Source organism: Stegodyphus dumicola, chromosome 1, assembly GCF_044657685.1.
Source record: "Stegodyphus dumicola isolate Sdum_Otavi_A_Nest chromosome 1, ASM4465768v1".
Lineage (NCBI taxonomy): Eukaryota > Metazoa > Arthropoda > Arachnida > Araneae > Eresidae > Stegodyphus > Stegodyphus dumicola.
The window spans coordinates 51,403,735-51,422,584 of record NC_140768.1 but is presented as its reverse complement, the minus strand read 5'-3'; the positions used below and the strand labels follow the sequence as shown (position 1 = coordinate 51,422,584).

Genomic DNA, 18,850 nt, shown 5'->3' with positions numbered 1-18,850 from the left:
CTGATTTAAAAATATGCATATCCTTGAGTATCTCACATAATGTTTCATATAATGTTTTCTAATTTTTTTGTAAGATTTGTATGGTATGCTGGCTTTTTTATTACAGTGCTGTGTATGAAAATATGAGAAAATATGTTTAGGGTTTCCTTCAATCAAAATAACTGTATAACTGAGATTTAATATGGTTAACTCGCATAAGCTAAAATAAACAAGACTGTCTTTAGGAAAAAAGTATTTTTCTGTACTGTTGATGTTAGATGACTGCCATGGTATTGTACCATAACAATAATCATTGTCCAGTTGAAATGTTTGTGATAGACTAGTGACAATAAAAATAGCATGGATGTTTTAAAGTGTACACATAATATTCGGAATGTTCAAATTCAAACCATACTGTAAATTTCAAAATAAAAATGATAAAAAATGTATATCTGGAAAAGCATGGTAACAGATGTTATATTACCTTCAGAATTCAAAGGACACAACTCGCCTCCCACCCTTTGAATATTTGCTTTATAAACATGGTATAATCTTTTATCCTATTATCCTAAATTGCATCAATCTTCGAAAATTCTATAAATTATGCTTTCATATTTTATAGACCTTAATTAATATTCAATTTTTAAATCTCTTACATATAAAGGCCTTATACATGTCTATAAGAATTTGCTATTGCTGGCTTCATATGTTTAAAAATTTTATCACATATTAAAATTTTTTTGCAAATAAAATTTGTAAAATAAATAGTAAAAATAAAATTTTTGTTCTAATAATGTTGAACAGTTTTGTTGGCCAATATTTACACGATGGGGAAAGACATAATTTCTTTTTAATATATGTTTCTTTTTAGTTAACATCTTATGCATTCTGTGTAAATAACCAAGATTCCTTTGTAATTAACTCCAAAGTAAATTTTTGTGGGAAAAATTTCCATTGATACATTTTTTCATTGTCCTCAAAATAAATGTTTTATTTGTGTACTTCTTTACATAATCATTTTATTGATCCTTTTCTGTCTGTCTAAGGATTCCTATAAACTAAATAAATGCAAGAATTTGTATAGAGTTATAAGTAATTCTCCATTGCTTCTAAAAGGATTAAATAAGTAAAAACCCTTAAAACTGTAAGATTAATAAAATGAAAAGAAATTAAATTGGGCATTATGAAGTATACATATTGCAGTATGGTGGCTGCTCTACTACTTACAACAAGAAATGGGAAAAGGTCCTCACCTCATTTGTGAGGTATACCAAAAGGCCAATTAGGCAAAAGAATTTGGAAATCATAAAATTTTGAAGTAAAAAGAAAGCCAAAAATGAATTAGACTTCTTTCCTCTGTCCAGAACAGATTTATTGACCTCGCCAAAACTCTATTATTATAATACAATATTTACAAACACACATTAAAAAAAGTTACTATTCCAGTGCAATAAGAATGAATTTAAACCAAAGTGAACGCTTTTGTAAAACAATTCAGTAGAATAATCTACATAGTACAAACAATGCTTTTATAGTTTAGTAATAAATTTCAAACTAAAAGTAATACGATAAGAAATCCAGTAAGAATACATAAGGTCAATAGAAAATTAAAACATTGAATACTTATTATTGCACATACGATTGCGTTTCATTATCGTAAATATGTTTCATAAATTTTATTAAGATCAATCGTCCGTTATCATTATTTAATAATTTTCGGAATGAGTCTAGGTTGATGTTCTGTTTGAAAAATTTTCCCAAATCCGAGAATTCAGAACAATCTATTAAAATATGCATTGCGTCAACCAGTCGAAGTCCACTGGGACATCTTGCTCTCAAAACGTTATATTGATTCAGATATGCTGGGAATGCACCATGTCCAGTTAAGATTTGTGTCAGGAAAAAATCTGAACATATACGTGAAGTTTTAACTTTTGGAATCAAGTTGTAAGTATGTTGACTTATTTCTAAGTTATCCCATCGTCATTGCCTTTCCTGCAAGTTGCTCAAGTTGCTTTTTAATATAACTTAGGGCTGCTTTACATCCAAAAGAATTTCTTTGCTAATTCCTTCCTTGGCATATTGTCTGCTGTTTCATTACCGATGAAGCCGGTATGTCCTTTAATCCAATGCAAGTAGATTGTTTGCTGGGATAGAAAATTTCGAATATCTTGTACTATCTTCAAATTTGAATTAAATTTCATAATTTCCTCTAAAGCCGCCTGGCTGTCTGAGAAAAGGTAACAGGACTTTGAAGGAAGATTTTGGTTCATCCATTGCGGAGCTTAAAAGATAGTATTTATTTCTGCTGGAAAACTGTGCAGTAATCATGCAGTTTAAAGGATTGCTGCTTAATTAGTTGACCATTAAGTAAACACAAAATGTTGCACCAACTCCAGACTCCATCTTGGAGCCATCTGTGAAAATTTCCACTTTTGAATTTGTTGGAGGATCTGAATTCCATGTAATGCCTTAAATTTGAGCTGGATGAACTGTCCATTTCGGAAGTACTTTTTCAATATCATTTGTTGAGATGATCAAATTATAAAACTTTACATCAACATTGTCATTCTTCGATGTTAAAAAATGTAACCTCCATATCCAATTGGATATCTATAGATAGTAAACCTGAGATTACCTGCAAAGAGGAGTTAGAAGCAGTTTTATATCCTCTTGTAAGTGCCAAAAGGATTGGACAATTTACCTTGGGAATTCTATCTCTCATTCTTGCTGAATGTATATCCCACTAAGCTCTGCAAGATTTTTCATTTGATTCAGTCGGTTGACAGTTCTTCCAATTTTGCCTTTGAGGTATTCAAATATGAGGAAGCCATGGTAGTTTTTTGTCTAGTTTTTCGAGACTAGGATATTTTATTTTTTAACTGGTTTGATAAAAGTACCTCCAATTGAGATCTTTGGAGGTCTTAATTTTGGGCTTCTATAAGGAAGGAACAGTAATGTAGACTTTTCTTTAGAAAATTCTAGTTTGAGTTTTCTTGACCATTCTAATAATTTCGATACAGCCCATTTAGCTCTGTGCTCAATCTGAGCCACTGAAGATCCTGAGATCATTAAGATTAAATCGTCTGCATAGGTTTGGGTTTTTGTGCCGTCGCCAAGATGGAGTTCTAAAGCTGTATTCATAATTATGTTCCAATATAAGGGATCCAAGTTGGATCCCTGAATGCATCCCTTTTCTTGCTTTTGTTCCACTTTTATTCCTGAATAGTCATGCACAATAAACCTATCTTTTAATGTATCATTAGTGACTTGGAATAAATTATGTGGGCATTTCAATTGCTTTAGTTCATATAGAAGTCCACCATATATTATTGAAGGCACTCTTTATGTCCAGTGAGATAATACAAGTATGTAATTTATTGTCTTTACTGTTATCAACAAATTTTATGATTTGTTGAATTGCATCCGTAGTACTCTTACCTGGCGTGAAACCATATTCCGATGACGTCAATTTATTATTTGAGAATAGATAGAAACTTAAGTGAGATGTAATCAGTATGTCATACACCTTACTCCATGCCATGAATAGGCATATTCGTCTATAAAAATCCACTTTATGGGGATCTTTGCCGTCTTTGCTAAAAAGCACCAATTTTTCCCGTTTCCAGTGCTTTGGGAAAATACCCTGTTCTAGAAGGTTATTGAGAAAATCAGGCATTAGTTTAGGGTTTGCCAGGTAAATTTCTTTATAATTTCTTTGGGAAGATCATCTGTACCCGTTGACTTACCAGGATTCAGACTGTTTATTGCATTTAAGACGTCTGCTTCAGTGAAAGGTAAATCTTTTTCAGTGTAGAAGGGCTTGTGAATATCTCGTCTTGGAGATTTGTGATAATCCAAATTTTCCGAAAGAGTATCTGAAGGAAAATGATAACACAATAGTAGTTCAATCGTGTCTCAGATATTGTTTGTTTCAGAACCATCGGGTTTTTGAATTTTACTAAGTTGGAAAGGATGTTTTAAGGCATCTTTTGCAATATCATGGTGAGATCCAAATAGGGAACTTGAGGTAATAGAACTTAAATGCTTTTTCATACACTGCCTTTTGGATTTCAAGAGTTCTCTTTTATATATAGCAGAGTTCTTTTTTCTATGATAACTTGTAATGTGCATGAAAATCTTCATCGCATGTACACCGTTGAAATCTCTTTCTTTTTGCTTTTACTTTATTTCTCAAGTTTTGAAGATTTATGTTCCACCATGTGATTCTTTTGTGATTCTTTGTGATATTATTATTAGTAGAGGTTGGTTGAAGCTCTTAACAAATTTGCTTCTGTCCATTAAACGAGAATGTGGTTTAGTGTATTAGAGTCATTAATTGACGCTATTGTTTTAGAAAAAAGTATTCACTAAGTTTTAATTTTAGCTTAAGCCAGTCCATCTTTAAAAGATTAAACCGCCGTCTCCGAGATGCAATCCCTTCTTCACTTCTAACCTCGAGATATAATTGTGGTCACTACCTGAGATCTCATCCAAAACCGTCCATTTTGTAGTGAGTGGAATGATACTTGTTACTTTTGTCATAGTAGCATCAATTCAGCTCCTACCTGTACTACAGGAGTAGGTAGGAATGCTGTTAGGATTGTTTTCAACAAGATTGTGTGTGTTTGAAAATTCATTAATCTCCACACCTCTTGGATCCTCAAAAGAAGATCCCCAGGTAATGCTTTTAGCATTAAAATCACCAGCTATTATTGTTTCAAAATCATATTTTCTTAAATCCTCCTCCAATTTTCTTAAGTTCTCTGTAAGCTCACAGGAGGGAGAACAATAGCTGTTAATAATAGGAATTTTCTTGTTTGATAGTTCAATTAAAACAGAGACGACGTCTCTGGAGGCTGAGGTCTTTAAGATTGGTAAATTGAGATTTGTTATAATGATTAGCGCTCTGGGATGATGAGAGTTTTGATCACATATTAATTTATTTGTGATAGCAAAACCCACTGGTTTCTAATGAAGACAATGCGGTTTTTGGACTAAAGCAATATCGTAGGAACTAATTTCTGTTTTAACTGTTCCGTGCCTGCTTGGCAATGGGTGACGTTAATTTGCAAGACTTTTAATAAATTTAATTGATTGTTATTATCCATAATTTATTCTACGTCGCAGCTCATCAATTTCCAACAATCGTGTTATGCAATTTCGATCATAACTAATGTGATCAGTCAAGTGACTTGTGCCACTGTTTGCATTCCGTTCCAAGCAATTGATGCATTTCTTAGTCGAACTGTTACAAGATTTGAAAATATGACCAACCTCTCCACAGAGCCCGCAGGCCTCTTCTGTCGTACGGTATGTTCTAATGTGTCCGTATTGACAACTAGTACTAGTTTAAGGTATTCCTTAATATTTAATCTTTCCCAGTTTAAGCAAATTTTCTTAATCTTCATAAAGATCTTGTATATCTCTGGATGTACTTCAAGAACCCAATGTTTACCTTCTTTGACATTAATTGGAAAGCGGACTGTTATTTGGTCTGCTTTTAGTCTTTCATTTTGTGCAATCATTCTTTGTACTAAGTCCTGTTTTGAGATATTTTTGGAATGTTATATACCACAATTCGTGGATGTCGTATCTCTATTTTCTGTTTTAAAGATTCGTTATTCTGAATCTCGGTCTCTAGTAATTTGAGCTCATCTTCTTTATTCGTTTCTATCAACAAACCACCATTTCTAATGGTTCGCATTCTTTTGATTCCTACTCTTAGTTGAGCAGGATTAACAGATCTTAAAATTTGCCTCTTTGTGTGTTCGGAGTCTGCCCTCAGTAGGGTATAGAGCGACATGTTGTTTGGAAACCTTTTTAGGTTTCGGCTTCGCTTTTATTTGTGGTGTAGGAGCTGATTGCTGCACCACTTCTGCATATGTTTTTGGCAATATGTCTTTGCCTATTTTTAGTTGTTCCAATTTTCCTTCTATTTTACTATAGTCTAAGCACTGATCAATAACTAAGGTCATCAGTAGTTCGAATCTCTTGTTGTACGGATTTGGATATATTATTGGTCTTGTCTTTCAACAAGTCCTCAAGACCATTTTGAATAATTTGGGTTTCTCTGACATAATCTGTAGCATTCATGCTACAATCTATATGAGCAGAGCTTGGAGAGGCCATTTGTTCGGCAGGGTATTGTCTTCCCAGTACCGTGGGGTTCACACTGGGATGACAGTAGCAGGCAAATCTACTCAGGTATTGGACTCTTAGAGGCAGCCCCCCGACCTTGCCAAGGTACCCGAGTAATGAGAAAGCTTTTGAAAATTCACACATGTAATCTAGTAAAGATCAAATCACATTTCAATCCATAAACGCTTGTAATCACATAACATCGCATTTCAAATCGCTTTCCCACGGGGGGGGGGTCTACTATTTACAACACTCAGACCAGTACCTAATTCGTCTGTCTGCACGATATGGATTTTGACGCAGGGACCACATAGTTTCAGTGGCCCCTTGATTGCTCCGAGTTGAATTGGCCTAGTACTGGATACTTATAAATAATATTATGGCACCCTTGTGGTTTTATTTATTGGTATTAACACATTCGCAGCATGGCGCTACCTCCCATGCCGGTGACGCTCTGGGGCGACAATCAAGTATGATAAGTAAACTGCTTTAGTTTTAGTTCGGATTTGGAGGTTGAACGATGAGGTTTTTGTGGCACGTTAGTGAAGCATTATTTTTATATTTTCAGTGCGTGGTTTTTAAATTTTGTGTTTAAATTTTTTTTTTTTGTGCATTTTTAAAAATGGCGGACAGTACAAGTATTGCAGGACCTTCACAGCCTAAGAAAAGGAAAGTAAGTAAAAAACTGACTGATGCCGAAATATTAGAATTACTAGAAAAGAGTGATCTTTCTGATTATGACAGCGTAGACGATGAAGATTACGGTTGGGATTCTACGAGCGAATCGGAAGGAGATAATGATGTCGCTGTGGATAACTTAGAAATGTCGGATTCTGACACAGAAGATCAACAATTACCGGTAATCTGACAGGTTGACTGGAAAACAGATTCAAGTTGCATGGTAAGTCATACATTTACAAAATCTGAGTCCTTGCTAATACAGCCAACTGAAAGTACTCCTATCGGATATTTTCGCCTTTTCCTCACTGAAGTATTTCTGGAAAAAATAGTCGAAGAAACAAATCGTTACGCATTAGAAATAGAAAATAGCGATAAAACGAAAGAAAAGTCACGAATAACGCTTTGGAAAGATTTAAAAGTGGATGAATTTTTAGTTTTTTTGGGAGCATTCTTGCAAATGGGGACAGTAAGAATGAATAGACTTCAGGACTACTGGAAGAAGGACCCATTATTTCATAATGCAGGCATTGCAAATAGCATTAGCCGAAATCTGTTTTTATTAATTTTACGTGCATTACATTTTGCAAAAAATAGTGAACCTGGAGAACCTCAACCTACAGACAGGTTATATAAAAATACGCCCTGTTATCGATTTTTTTAACGAAAGAATGTGCGAGATATATTATCCTAATAGAGAACTTTCTTTGGATGAATCTATGATTCTCTGGTGAGGTAGATTATTGTTTCGCCAATACATAAAGAATAAAAGACATAAGTATGGTATAAAACTTTATATTTTGAGCACATCAAGTGGAATAGTGCAAAAGATTGCCGTGTATACTGGTTTATTAGATGACTATGGAGGGCAAAACCATACACAAAAAATTGTTTTGCATTTACTGAATGAAAAATTAAATGTCGGTCACCATGTTTTCATGGACAATTATTATAATAGCTTTGACTTGGCCAAGTTACTGTTAGATAAAAAGACACGCTGCACAGGCACATTGAGAACCACTCGAAAAAACACTCCAAAGAATGTTCAAACTACTAAATTGCGAAAAGGCGATACTATTGAAAGGTATTGTCAGGGAGTAATGATCGGAAAATGGAAAGATAAGCGTGAAGTGTCTTATATTTCTACGGAATACAAAAATGAAATGGTTGTCATTTTAAATAAACGAAATGAAATAAAGCAGAAGCCTCTGCCAATCATCAAATATAATGCGTTTATGTCTGGTGTAGATCGGCAAGATCAAATGCTGTCATATTATCTCTCAGAGAGAAAATCACTACGCTGGTATAAAAAATTGTTCTTTCATACTATTGAAGTAATGCTAATGAATTCACATGCTCTTTATAATAAATATTCCGGAAAAAAAATATCACTTTACGAGTACCGACTGAACGTTGTAAAATCACTTTTGCCATCAACAGACGAACAAAAGCCGACTCCCAAGAATCTCAAACATACTCTTCAGAAAAGAGAACTTGCACCTGGTAAAACCAAAATACAAAGAAAAAGGTGTACATCTTGTTCCTCTCAAGGCAAACGCACGGACACTACGTACGAGTGCCGTGACTGTCCCGACAAGCCAGGATATTGCTTGAATTGCTGTGAAATATACCATAAGTGATAATATATTTATGCAGTACTGTTCTACACTGACATTTTGTTTGTAATAAGTTTAATTTTTTTTCATTTTCTATTATGTTATTTATGTATATTATACAATATTTGTTACATTTTATAATCTTACATTTACATTTATACATATTTATGTTTTATTGTTACATTTTATAATTTTTCATAAATTTCACTTCTCTTTATCCAATTAAACGTTTTATTTCTTTTAAACTGTGACTTTATATAATGTGTCAATAATTTTGCAGAAAAATGATGAGACACGCCAGAGCGTCAGTGGCATACAGATAATAAGTTGAACGTGAGGTGCCACTGACGCTCTAGAGCGTCCGAAATTTTTTTACACTAAACACGAAAATAAAAGGTTTTTCTTTTTTTCTGGCTTTACTATTAAAATATTAGGAACGTTTTTAATCATTAAAACACTTTTTTTTAATTCGGCTTCTGAGGATGGATATATAAATTTTGGTGGCAGCGAATGTGTTAATTTAGGAAAGTAAAATTTTTAGTTTGTCCAAGAGAATCTCTCCCATGCATATTCATTTTTATTAGAGGTAAATAATAGAACAACATCTGTACACTTCTAGCATTTTTGGGAGGTAATTAAAAATACAATGTACTAGATATGTTGTTTTTCATTTTATTTACAGTTAGCAGTTTATATGGTAGTTTTGCATTTAGTCAGTTGATTGGAATTACAACCAACTATGTTTACTTGATTCATATTTCTATGTCAAATAATGGTGAAGTCTGCTCCCTTAATAATCACAAAATTACTTTTAAATGTTCAAGTACCAAGGAAAAAGTCATCTGTCTTCAAACTAAGAATCATGGGACTGTTAGGCAAGTTTAAATTTAAAGCTATGAAAACTAAAAGAGAGGTTTAAACTAAAAATGATTAATTGTAGAAAAAAAGACATAGCAAACTAACTGAAGAGTCAATTCCCAGATCTTTTAACGTTAACAATAAATCTCATTGCCAATGTAGGGATAAAGTTCTTGAATAACACATTGAACATTTTTGCAATTCTTACTATATTACAAACTTTTATTATAAAGAAATTATACTATGTAATAATAATTATGATGATAATTTTCTGATACTGTATATTATTTAAAATATCATGCCATTTCAAACTTTTCCATTAATGTAATTTTTAAATCAGAACTGTAAATAGTGATGCATTTGCATCAGATAAAGAAAAGAAATCATACCTTCAGTTTAAAATGAAAAGCTAGGAATGATTTAAAGACACTGAGTACAAAGGTAAACATAATGTATCATACATTTAATGAAGTTGTGATTATAAAGGAAAAGTTGTTCATGAAAATTCAAATATATTTTTAAACAGATAAATTATAAGGAAGTGGAATGACTTATCAGTCTATTGCATATAAACTTCAGGACATACAACATAACTTTTACAGGTCTTGGGGGAGGGATCCTTTAATTATTTGTTTTCTTGTAGTAATCAGTTTAATGTGGTGGGTTGGAACTAAACTTAAAATATACAGAGGTATGCCTACGTTTAATTATTTTAGACTATTTTATTTAGCTTTTAGAATCCCACTGTTTAGTTTTATTTTAGATTTCAAACTTTTTCCACAAATATGGACTTCCTGCCATCCCTCCCTTTAAAATTTCTCTCTCTCTTTCTTTGTTAATGTATGCTAATGCATGAGAAAGAGAGAAAGGCAGAATATGCACAAACTTCTCTTAGTGTTAATTTAGAAGTCAAATAACAAAAAGGTCTCTTCGTCTCAACAAAAGTCTCTTAGTGCATACATTTAAAAAGTTTATCCAGCAGTATAGTGTATTTAGTTTTTAAATAAGTGCATTAAAATGCTATTCATAAAATGTGTAATGTAATTTGTATTAAGGTTAGTTTTTTGTTTTTAAATTTTTTTTTTTTTTTAGGATCCTACTAAAGAAAGCAAACTCAGAGTGTCTGGTTTAGTAGAAGCTATTCATGGTCACAGTGACAAAAGGGCTGATATTTATGCGAAGTTTGATGAAGCTTTGAATAAGTTTAAACACAACAAAGATCTTATCCACTATCAAGCAACAGTGAAAAAATTAAATGCAGAACACAAGAATGAAACTCAAGCAATTGCAGATCTTCTTTTAAAGCTGAAGCATGAAGGATCGGATGTTGCAGAAAAGGTATGATTAAAATATTAGCTCAGTTAAAGGATAAAGAGTCTATATTATTAGTTCAGAAGGGCTATTAGTCTCGAAAATGCATTTTGCATTGGATCTCTAAAAGTGTTGAATCACTTTTCAAATTGTTGTTGCCAAATGTTTATCACCCTGTATTATATTTAAAGAAATTAAATAATGAAGAATCTGCATGTATGTTTCTCGCATAGTGAAAAAACAGCAGTACCTAAAACCATCAAATTTTGAATAATGTAGTCCTCCACCCAAATATGGACACCATTAAGCCCGAATTTTGAATTTCAAATTTTTTTATCTCTCATATTTTGTAAAACTTAATGAATTTTTGATTAAAAAACAATGATTTTAAAGCGAGCAGTAGCAACATTGTACAGAATAAAACAATTTTATTTCCAGGGCTCTCTCTCGCCAATTCTAAAGATATGCTGTTTTTAAATATTTTTAACCCAGAAGCTTTCAAAATGTGTATGTGTAAATTAAAAAAAGCTCCTTTAGGCATAATATAAAATCTAAAAGCTTTCAGATTTTTCTTTTCTTTTCTTTTTTTAAATTTTTATATTTGTATGTATATTTATTTTGTCTTGCCCCCATGAGAGGAGAATGTCAAATAAACATAAGTAAAAAATGCAATATATATTATTTCTGTAAATGTAAAATTGTATTTAATGTGTGGCATATTTCTTGCTATTCATTTTTTATAAAAATATTTTTTTCAACAGTATTTCCTTTTAACTGTTTGTTAAAGAAGATTTTGCATTGCATTGTTTGTTTGTTGTATAATCAATTGAGAATGTTTTGTATATCAAAAAAGAGTTAAAATTCTATAGTAGGCAAGATGATTAAAATCTAAAAATAAATAATCTAAAAAAATCTAAAAATAACTTATATATTTGGAAGTGTCACCTTTGGAACTTGATTCATTAATATATGTGTTTACTTTGAATATTTTAGTTTCATGCATTTGTTGGTGAAATGTTTACTGATTTGGCAGAAATCTGACAGTGGTAAATCCTGCAGCTCTTATACTTTCACTGGCAGCCCATTATGTTAGCTTGTCTCTCCCACAATTTTCATAAAAACTTATTTAATGGTTTAATGTGAAAAATTCATTTTTACAGATGTTGCCTTTGGAAGAATAGAAATGTAGAATGTCTGCCAATGTATTGTCAAATCTATATCTTAAGCATGCATCCACGTTAGATGCTTCAGTTTACTGCCTGAATTAATGCAAATTTATTTATTAAAAGCAAGTTAAGTTCTCCCATTTGTGAATCTGCACTCTTCCATTATGTTTAATAAGATTTGGATAGCCCTCGAGGCTTTGCCATAATCACACACACACACATATTAATAAGATTTGATAAGTAGTTACTATTTTAGAAATTTATGGATCTATTTAGCATCAAGAATGTGTTTCCAACAAAAATATAAAATTTTATGTGTTTAACTTTCCATTTTGTTGTGGTGGGTGTGGGCTTTTTTATATAATAGTATTTCAAAATATTAGTCAATTTTGTCTACAAAATTCACATTATATTCTTTGCTGAAAAAACTGATTTTTATTCATTTGGAATTGAATGTACACTCACTTCCAAAAGTTAAGCACGAAGATGTAAATGGAGGGGGGGAATACTGCTTTGATTGATACAAAATTTGGCAGGAAAGTAGCATATATATTTATGCATAAAACAAAATCAATAATTATATACAGAAATGAAAACAATATTAAATTTTTGTAAGTTATCAGATAATGATATGTTGGAGACTTAAACATGTATAAAGTGAAAATAAACAGCACAAAATGAAAAAAAAAAAAAAAAAAAAAAAAAAAAGGACATTACTAGGGTATGTGATCCCCCCTCATCTGTATACAAAGTTTATACCTTGTGACCATGCTTTCAATTAGGTAGTCAATCACCGCAGAATTAAGCAATCACCATTCTTCTTGCAGAGCAATTTCCAGCTCAATAAGAGTGAAACGTGAAGATACAGCACGGCCGAGAACATCCCAAAGATTTTGAATGGGACTAAGGTCGGGCAAATATGCTGGCCACGCCATACATGCAATCCCTTCACTCTCCAGGTAATCATCGACGATGTCAGCTGTATGGGAGCGTGCATTATCATCCATTAAAACAAAAGTAGGGCCAACTGGTGCAGCGTACAAGCTCACAATGGGTTCTAGGACTTCATCTTGATACCAGACAGCCGTCAAAGAACCCCGTTTAAAGATGTGCAGGTCGGTGTGATATTCTAATGAAATCCCTGCCCACACCATAATGCTTCCGCCTTGGAATGCGTGATGTTCGGTAATGTTTTGGGACTGATTGCATGTTCGTTGTTCATGCCGTATCCTTATATGCTTGTCATCTGGCTCCAGAGCAAATCTTGACTCATCAGTAAACATGACATTGCTCCAATCAGACACATTCCAATTGACATGTTCCCGGCACCACCGTAATCATACCCGTCTTGATTCGACAGATAGAGGAACACAAACTCGAGGTACCCGGGCGTACAGTCCACTCATATGTAATCTTCGGCGTACAGTAGCTGCAGATATCGCCTTACCATGGACGCTGTAACCATAGATATCACACGTGTGGAGGTCGCTCTGTGATTCTGCTTGGCTGCAATAGAATATATCGATCTTTCGCGGAGGTTGTAACCCTTGGGCGACCGGCTACGGGCCTTCGGACAACTGTCTGTGGTTTGGAATTGTTTCAATAAACGTGAAATTACAGAACGATAAACGCCGAAGAAAAGAGCAACATCTGTGATCGACTGTCCTGCTTCAATGTGCCCCACAGCATGCCAGTGCTCAGAATCTTCCATTCTTCTGGAAGTCATAGAAACACATATGTCTTGAAAACAAATTGTACGAAAGTTTTAAACACCTTCTATCAGTGTTTAAATCAACTTCTGTAACCCTTCATAAAGCTGGCTTCATATAAGACTGCCTTTTTTGCATATTTCTTGACATGAAAGCACGATTGGCTGTTATCTAAAATATTTGCATACTTCCATCTACCTCTGCAGCGAATTGCATCCTCTTCAATTCTGATTGGCTTCTGGAAATTAGCATTTTCTTCTCTGTGCTTAACTTTTGGAAGTGAGTGTATATGGATTGTATTTTGAATTCATATAGAATTGTATGTTCATCGCATGCCATTTCCTCAATATTCCTGAAATGCCCAATTGCAATGTATGCAAATATTATTAATGACATTGGCAAAAACATCTTAGAAACATCAGCAAAAACATTCATATTAGAGCTAATGTAGAAGGTTCCAAATCACGATGTTATAATATGTAGGATATCTCAAAACTTCACATACAGATTTGATGGAAATGTAAGAGTATATCGATACGAGCCATATTCATATTAGAGTGTGTGATTGGATATGAGACCTTAAGGTGTAAAGAAGTGCAAAAGTGACTTAAGACAGTCAACAGTTTATAAATTTTATTACATCTAATATAATAACTATATGTAAGTGTTGGATGTGCTGCTTTGTTGAGTTATAGGGGTTAGTAATGCTAATTGTTTTATCATTTGGCCCAAATTCAAATCGTGGAGAAGGATTATGTTTGTAAGTCTGTGGTGTTTTTGCTGCATGGGGGCAATTAAAATACATGACGAGCCAAAAGTCTCTCGAAAAGCTTGGTAGTGAGAGATCCCTTAATCCATCCTCCAAGGGATTTTGCTTCAAAATTGGAATGGAGCTGGGAAAAGTTTGCCTGTCACCTGAAAAATGTCCAAGGCCCATGCCAGTGAGACATACAATCATGCCCTAATCACAATAAAAACATTTATGGATTTGTTATGGTTTGTAATGATGTTACCATTAGACAGGTAAGATAGTCACAGCAACACAACAAATATCGGATACAATAAATGAATCTTAACAGATGGCTAATCATAGCACCATTAATAATGATGCATGCCATATTGTCACTGATTGCCAGACATGATCAAACAAATCCAAGTTTCAGGGATAGTAATATTGATGCTGGCAATTCTGGGCACGTGATTGATGTCAGAATGCTGTGTTATTATTTATTGTATCCAACATTTTACATTAAGCTATTAGATATAACAAAAATTTCCCACTTTTTACAGTCTTATGTGTTGTTTCTGAATCTTATCCAGTGTTCCCTGTAAATTTTTACTACTGATGTGTGACTTTATTTTGACCCGTGTAGCTTTCTTACTAGAAGAATTATTTGAGTGGCTTTTATTTTTAATTCTTATTTTTGTTTTAATTCTATTTTAATAACAATAATTTTCAAAAACATGTATTAAAAAACTTATTAATTTAAAAATGAATACATTAATATACATTTAAACATAATAGAATTATTTAAAAAGATAGCTTAATTCTAATTATAATAATAAAAATATTGTTTAGATTTATTAAAACAATAAATAAATGCTGTATAAGTATATATTAAATCTTTTCTCTTCTATCTTTGAAATTTAACCATTCAACATGTATGCTATCCAGATTTATACTGTTTCTACTATGTAAATATAATTTTATTTGCATTAGCATGTCTAAGTGATCTTCTTATAAATTACTTTTTATAAAAAAAAAAAGTTTATTTAATTCATTAAACTGAAACTTCGTTCAGTCTACACTAGGTGCAAAAAATGTTCTGTTGATAACAGTAATTTTGAAAGTTAAAAAAAATAAAAACATTACCATATCTGAAGAATTTCTAATCAGTTTACACTTAATTTTTTTCACACATGGCAAATTTAAAGTCATTATATTGTTACACAGCTGTTTTATATGTTAAGAAGTTACTATATTTTATATAATTTTTCGATTAATTCTGTGCCGTAATGCACTTAGTGCTTTGTCAAACGAAAAGCTGTTCATTCCTGTATGTCGTTTTCCAAAAATCTTTCTCCTAAATGAGAGCAAAGTATATTTATAAAAATTAACATAGAATTAGTGTCAATTTCAATTTTTACCCTCTGGCTTTACAAAAAAGAAATTTCACTGCATTACTTCAAGTTATGCTGCTATGGTTAATATAGTGTTAAGTTTATTTATTTTATCACAGAAAGTGAAATGCATCAAGTGGTGTTAGATTGCACTGCTGAAACATTTTGCACAATGCAACAAGTTCTTCAAAAACGTTATTGATTATATGTAAATTTATACAAAATTCAGTATTTTCAAATGTTTGTAAACAATATTTTGAAATAGGATTATTTGGTTCATCTTCTTTAAAATATTTAGTTTAACGCTTCATAATTTTTAATTATTGTTTTCAATGCAAAATGTCTAAAAATCCACCTAACTTCATTTTATGGTTAAAAGGTAATAGCTTCATTTTGTACAGAAGTAGTGATATTTTGAAATTTATCTCACTTTCTGGCAGGAAATGTGGTGTATATTATTCTCATCAAAGTTACATTATCTCTCATTAATTTAACTTTTTTTTGAAGCATTCGCATAAACTCAAATCTTCACGATATGCAACACAGATTGTTGAAACAAAAATGTGGTTATATTTTCTTTTAGTTTTGCTGCCACTCCATTTATCGCTTGCATAAAAACTGCCTCATCAAAAGTAAATGTAATTATTTTTGTCAGTATTATTTTCTTTAAAAATTTCTTTTATTTCAGAAACAATTGGAAAAGCATCACAAGATTAAAATTTAGTTATTCCACCAAAAATAGTTTAATACTGCGTATTCTATTGACATCGGAATTTTAAGTAGAATGGTGATAGAAATATCAGTAATTTTGTCGATAGTTAAAATGTGAAAATCAGATCCCTTGAGTTCTTTTATCACGTTGGTTTTTACAAAGAATCGGTAATTTTTAAAAGCTTGAAAGTATAATTTTTACTTCGCCAGTTTTCTGGAATTTTAACGTATTTTGCCTTATGATCATTTAAATCCTAGAGAGAATGCAATGAAATGTTCATTTTAATTGCTAGGAATATATTATCAGTTAATACTTCTTCACAAATGGATTTTTCTTTTGACTTTCATTTGCTTCTTAATTTTATTACACTGCTTACATGAGATTTACTACATATTATTATTATTATTATTATTATTATTATTATTATTTTAAGAGAAAACAGTTTCTAATTATGTGCTTGTTTTTCCCCCTAACAGAATTATTATTTCCATGTCCATCACAACAGTAGATATATATAACTGCATTTTTTTCATCATATAAAAATATTTCTCATAAAGGAACTCATAATTTGCTTTTATTATTTGGTGCCTCTGTATTAACTATGTCATTAATCGATTCAGTTTTAAAAGAACCACTGTTTTTCTTTTTTTTTAATACAGTTTTCCATGGTTTATGTATAATATACAAATAATGTATAAACACATATATTGTTAGCTATGGCTTGCAGACATCATACCACTTTCTAGTTGCTCTTTAGCAATTGCAGCTTAAAAGGGACAGTGCAAGCACACCATTTTCTATAGTTGTTGGGTGCAACATAATAATAAACACTTTTCAGATATCGATGAATATATAACTAACATAATATTTAATATGACTTATTGTATGAAGTAACGTAAAAATTTAATTATTAATATTACTGTTATTTTGATTAGTAGAATGTTTGTGTGTGTGCTTGTTAATTTTTTGTGAATTAAATTTTTTAATGTGCACACACACAGAGGAAACTCTGATCTTTATTCTAAGCATTTTCTGGTCATGCATTCTTGTGTGAGTATGATTCCATTTAGTGTTCTCTACATCATTCACAGTCTGTGTATGGAGTTTTGAGATACACACATATATAGAGAAAAATAGTGTTCTCGCCCCTTGAATAAATATATTTACAACTGTAATAAAATACTTGTAAATATATTTATTTAAGTAAATTCTAAAGGAGTGATTTTTATAATATAACAAAATACTCTTAAATGTACAAATAAACACCCCCCCCCAAAAAAAGGAGACATCTAAAAGATACTTGTGTTATTTATCTCCCCATATTGATAATTTTGTATTGCTAATTATTTTAACATCTTAAGTAGTATCTCTTTCTAGATGCATACGATATTTGTTAAAAATCTAGTTGAGTAAAAAGAATATCACAAAATTATAAATAAATTAAAGTGCATTTTTTGGCTTTCCAAAAAGTACTAAATATTTTGAATTTAATGAAACAAAAATGAAATTTATTAATTTCTACTTATAAAAATATTAATTTATTTATAGAAAAAAATCAGGTTTATTTTTTTTAATTTCAGGTTGCAGAACTCCAGCGTTATGACAAAATTTTCAAAGAACAACTTACACAACAGATGCTGCTTGTGGAAAAACTGATTGCTAATAAAATTAGTAAACAGCAGTATCTGGATGCTGAAGCTGTAATAGCAAAAAAGAAAGAAGACATAGCAGAGAAAATAATGAGTGTTACTTTGTAGAGAATCATCTTGCCTTTAAAAACAAAGCATTTTATTTACTTTCTTACTTAATTCATTCCATGCAATCAGTACTAATAAAAATTGATTCTTTTCATTCTGTTCCAAGAAATAAAATATTTAATAAAATGTTATAAATTATTTTTTATTTTCATTCTTAAATGAATATTTAAAACATATACTTCTAGATGCATATTACAGAGTTATCTAAATCTCCACTATAATAAGCATACTAAAGAGGTCATCATTGGAGTAGGGGAACACGTCCAAATTGCATTCCTAGGATACACTGCCTAGAAGTTTGATTATATCATTGGGTGAGAAAGACATTAGCTTAATTTGTTGAATAGCACTAGAGCACCAATGGTAAAATAAATGAATCTTCGTCAGATTATATTAATATTTTATTAAGACAACATCTAACCAAGAAAGCTTGTTAAAGCATATTGACTATATTTGCCAACTGCATTTATGTTAGCTTGCTGTATTGCAGCATTGTGCAGTTGATACTTTTATTTTAGCATATGCTTCAGATAGGTATATCCACTTTATGAGTTACATTCCAACTGTATTTTCTTGAGATACATACATCTATATAGTATATTTATCATTCATTTCCTGCATTGTTAGTCCAAAGAGGCAATTTGCCTAGAAGGACTATTAATTTCGTTTTGGCATTTTGCATTGATTCACTATAAATGTCATTTCTCTTTTCAAATTGTTGCCACCAAATATTAGAGCCCTGTATTATATTTAAATAATGAAGAATCTGCATAAATGTATGCATGTTTCTCTCATTGTGATA

General features: G+C 31.6%; 1 protein-coding gene across 1 annotated transcript in view; it reads left to right on the top strand.

Annotated features, from left to right (window-relative positions):
- Window positions 1-18,186, top strand: part of LOC118186138 (dolichyl-diphosphooligosaccharide--protein glycosyltransferase subunit 1) — a 46,018-nt gene extending 27,832 nt beyond the window's left edge. The window contains exons 9-10 of the mRNA XM_035356183.2: window positions 10,365-10,610; window positions 17,872-18,186. Coding sequence (XP_035212074.2) covers window positions 10,365-10,610; window positions 17,872-18,048 — 423 coding nt within the window. The 3' untranslated portion in view covers window positions 18,049-18,186. The remainder of the gene's footprint in view (window positions 1-10,364; window positions 10,611-17,871) is intronic.
- Window positions 18,187-18,850: the final 664 nt, after the last annotated feature.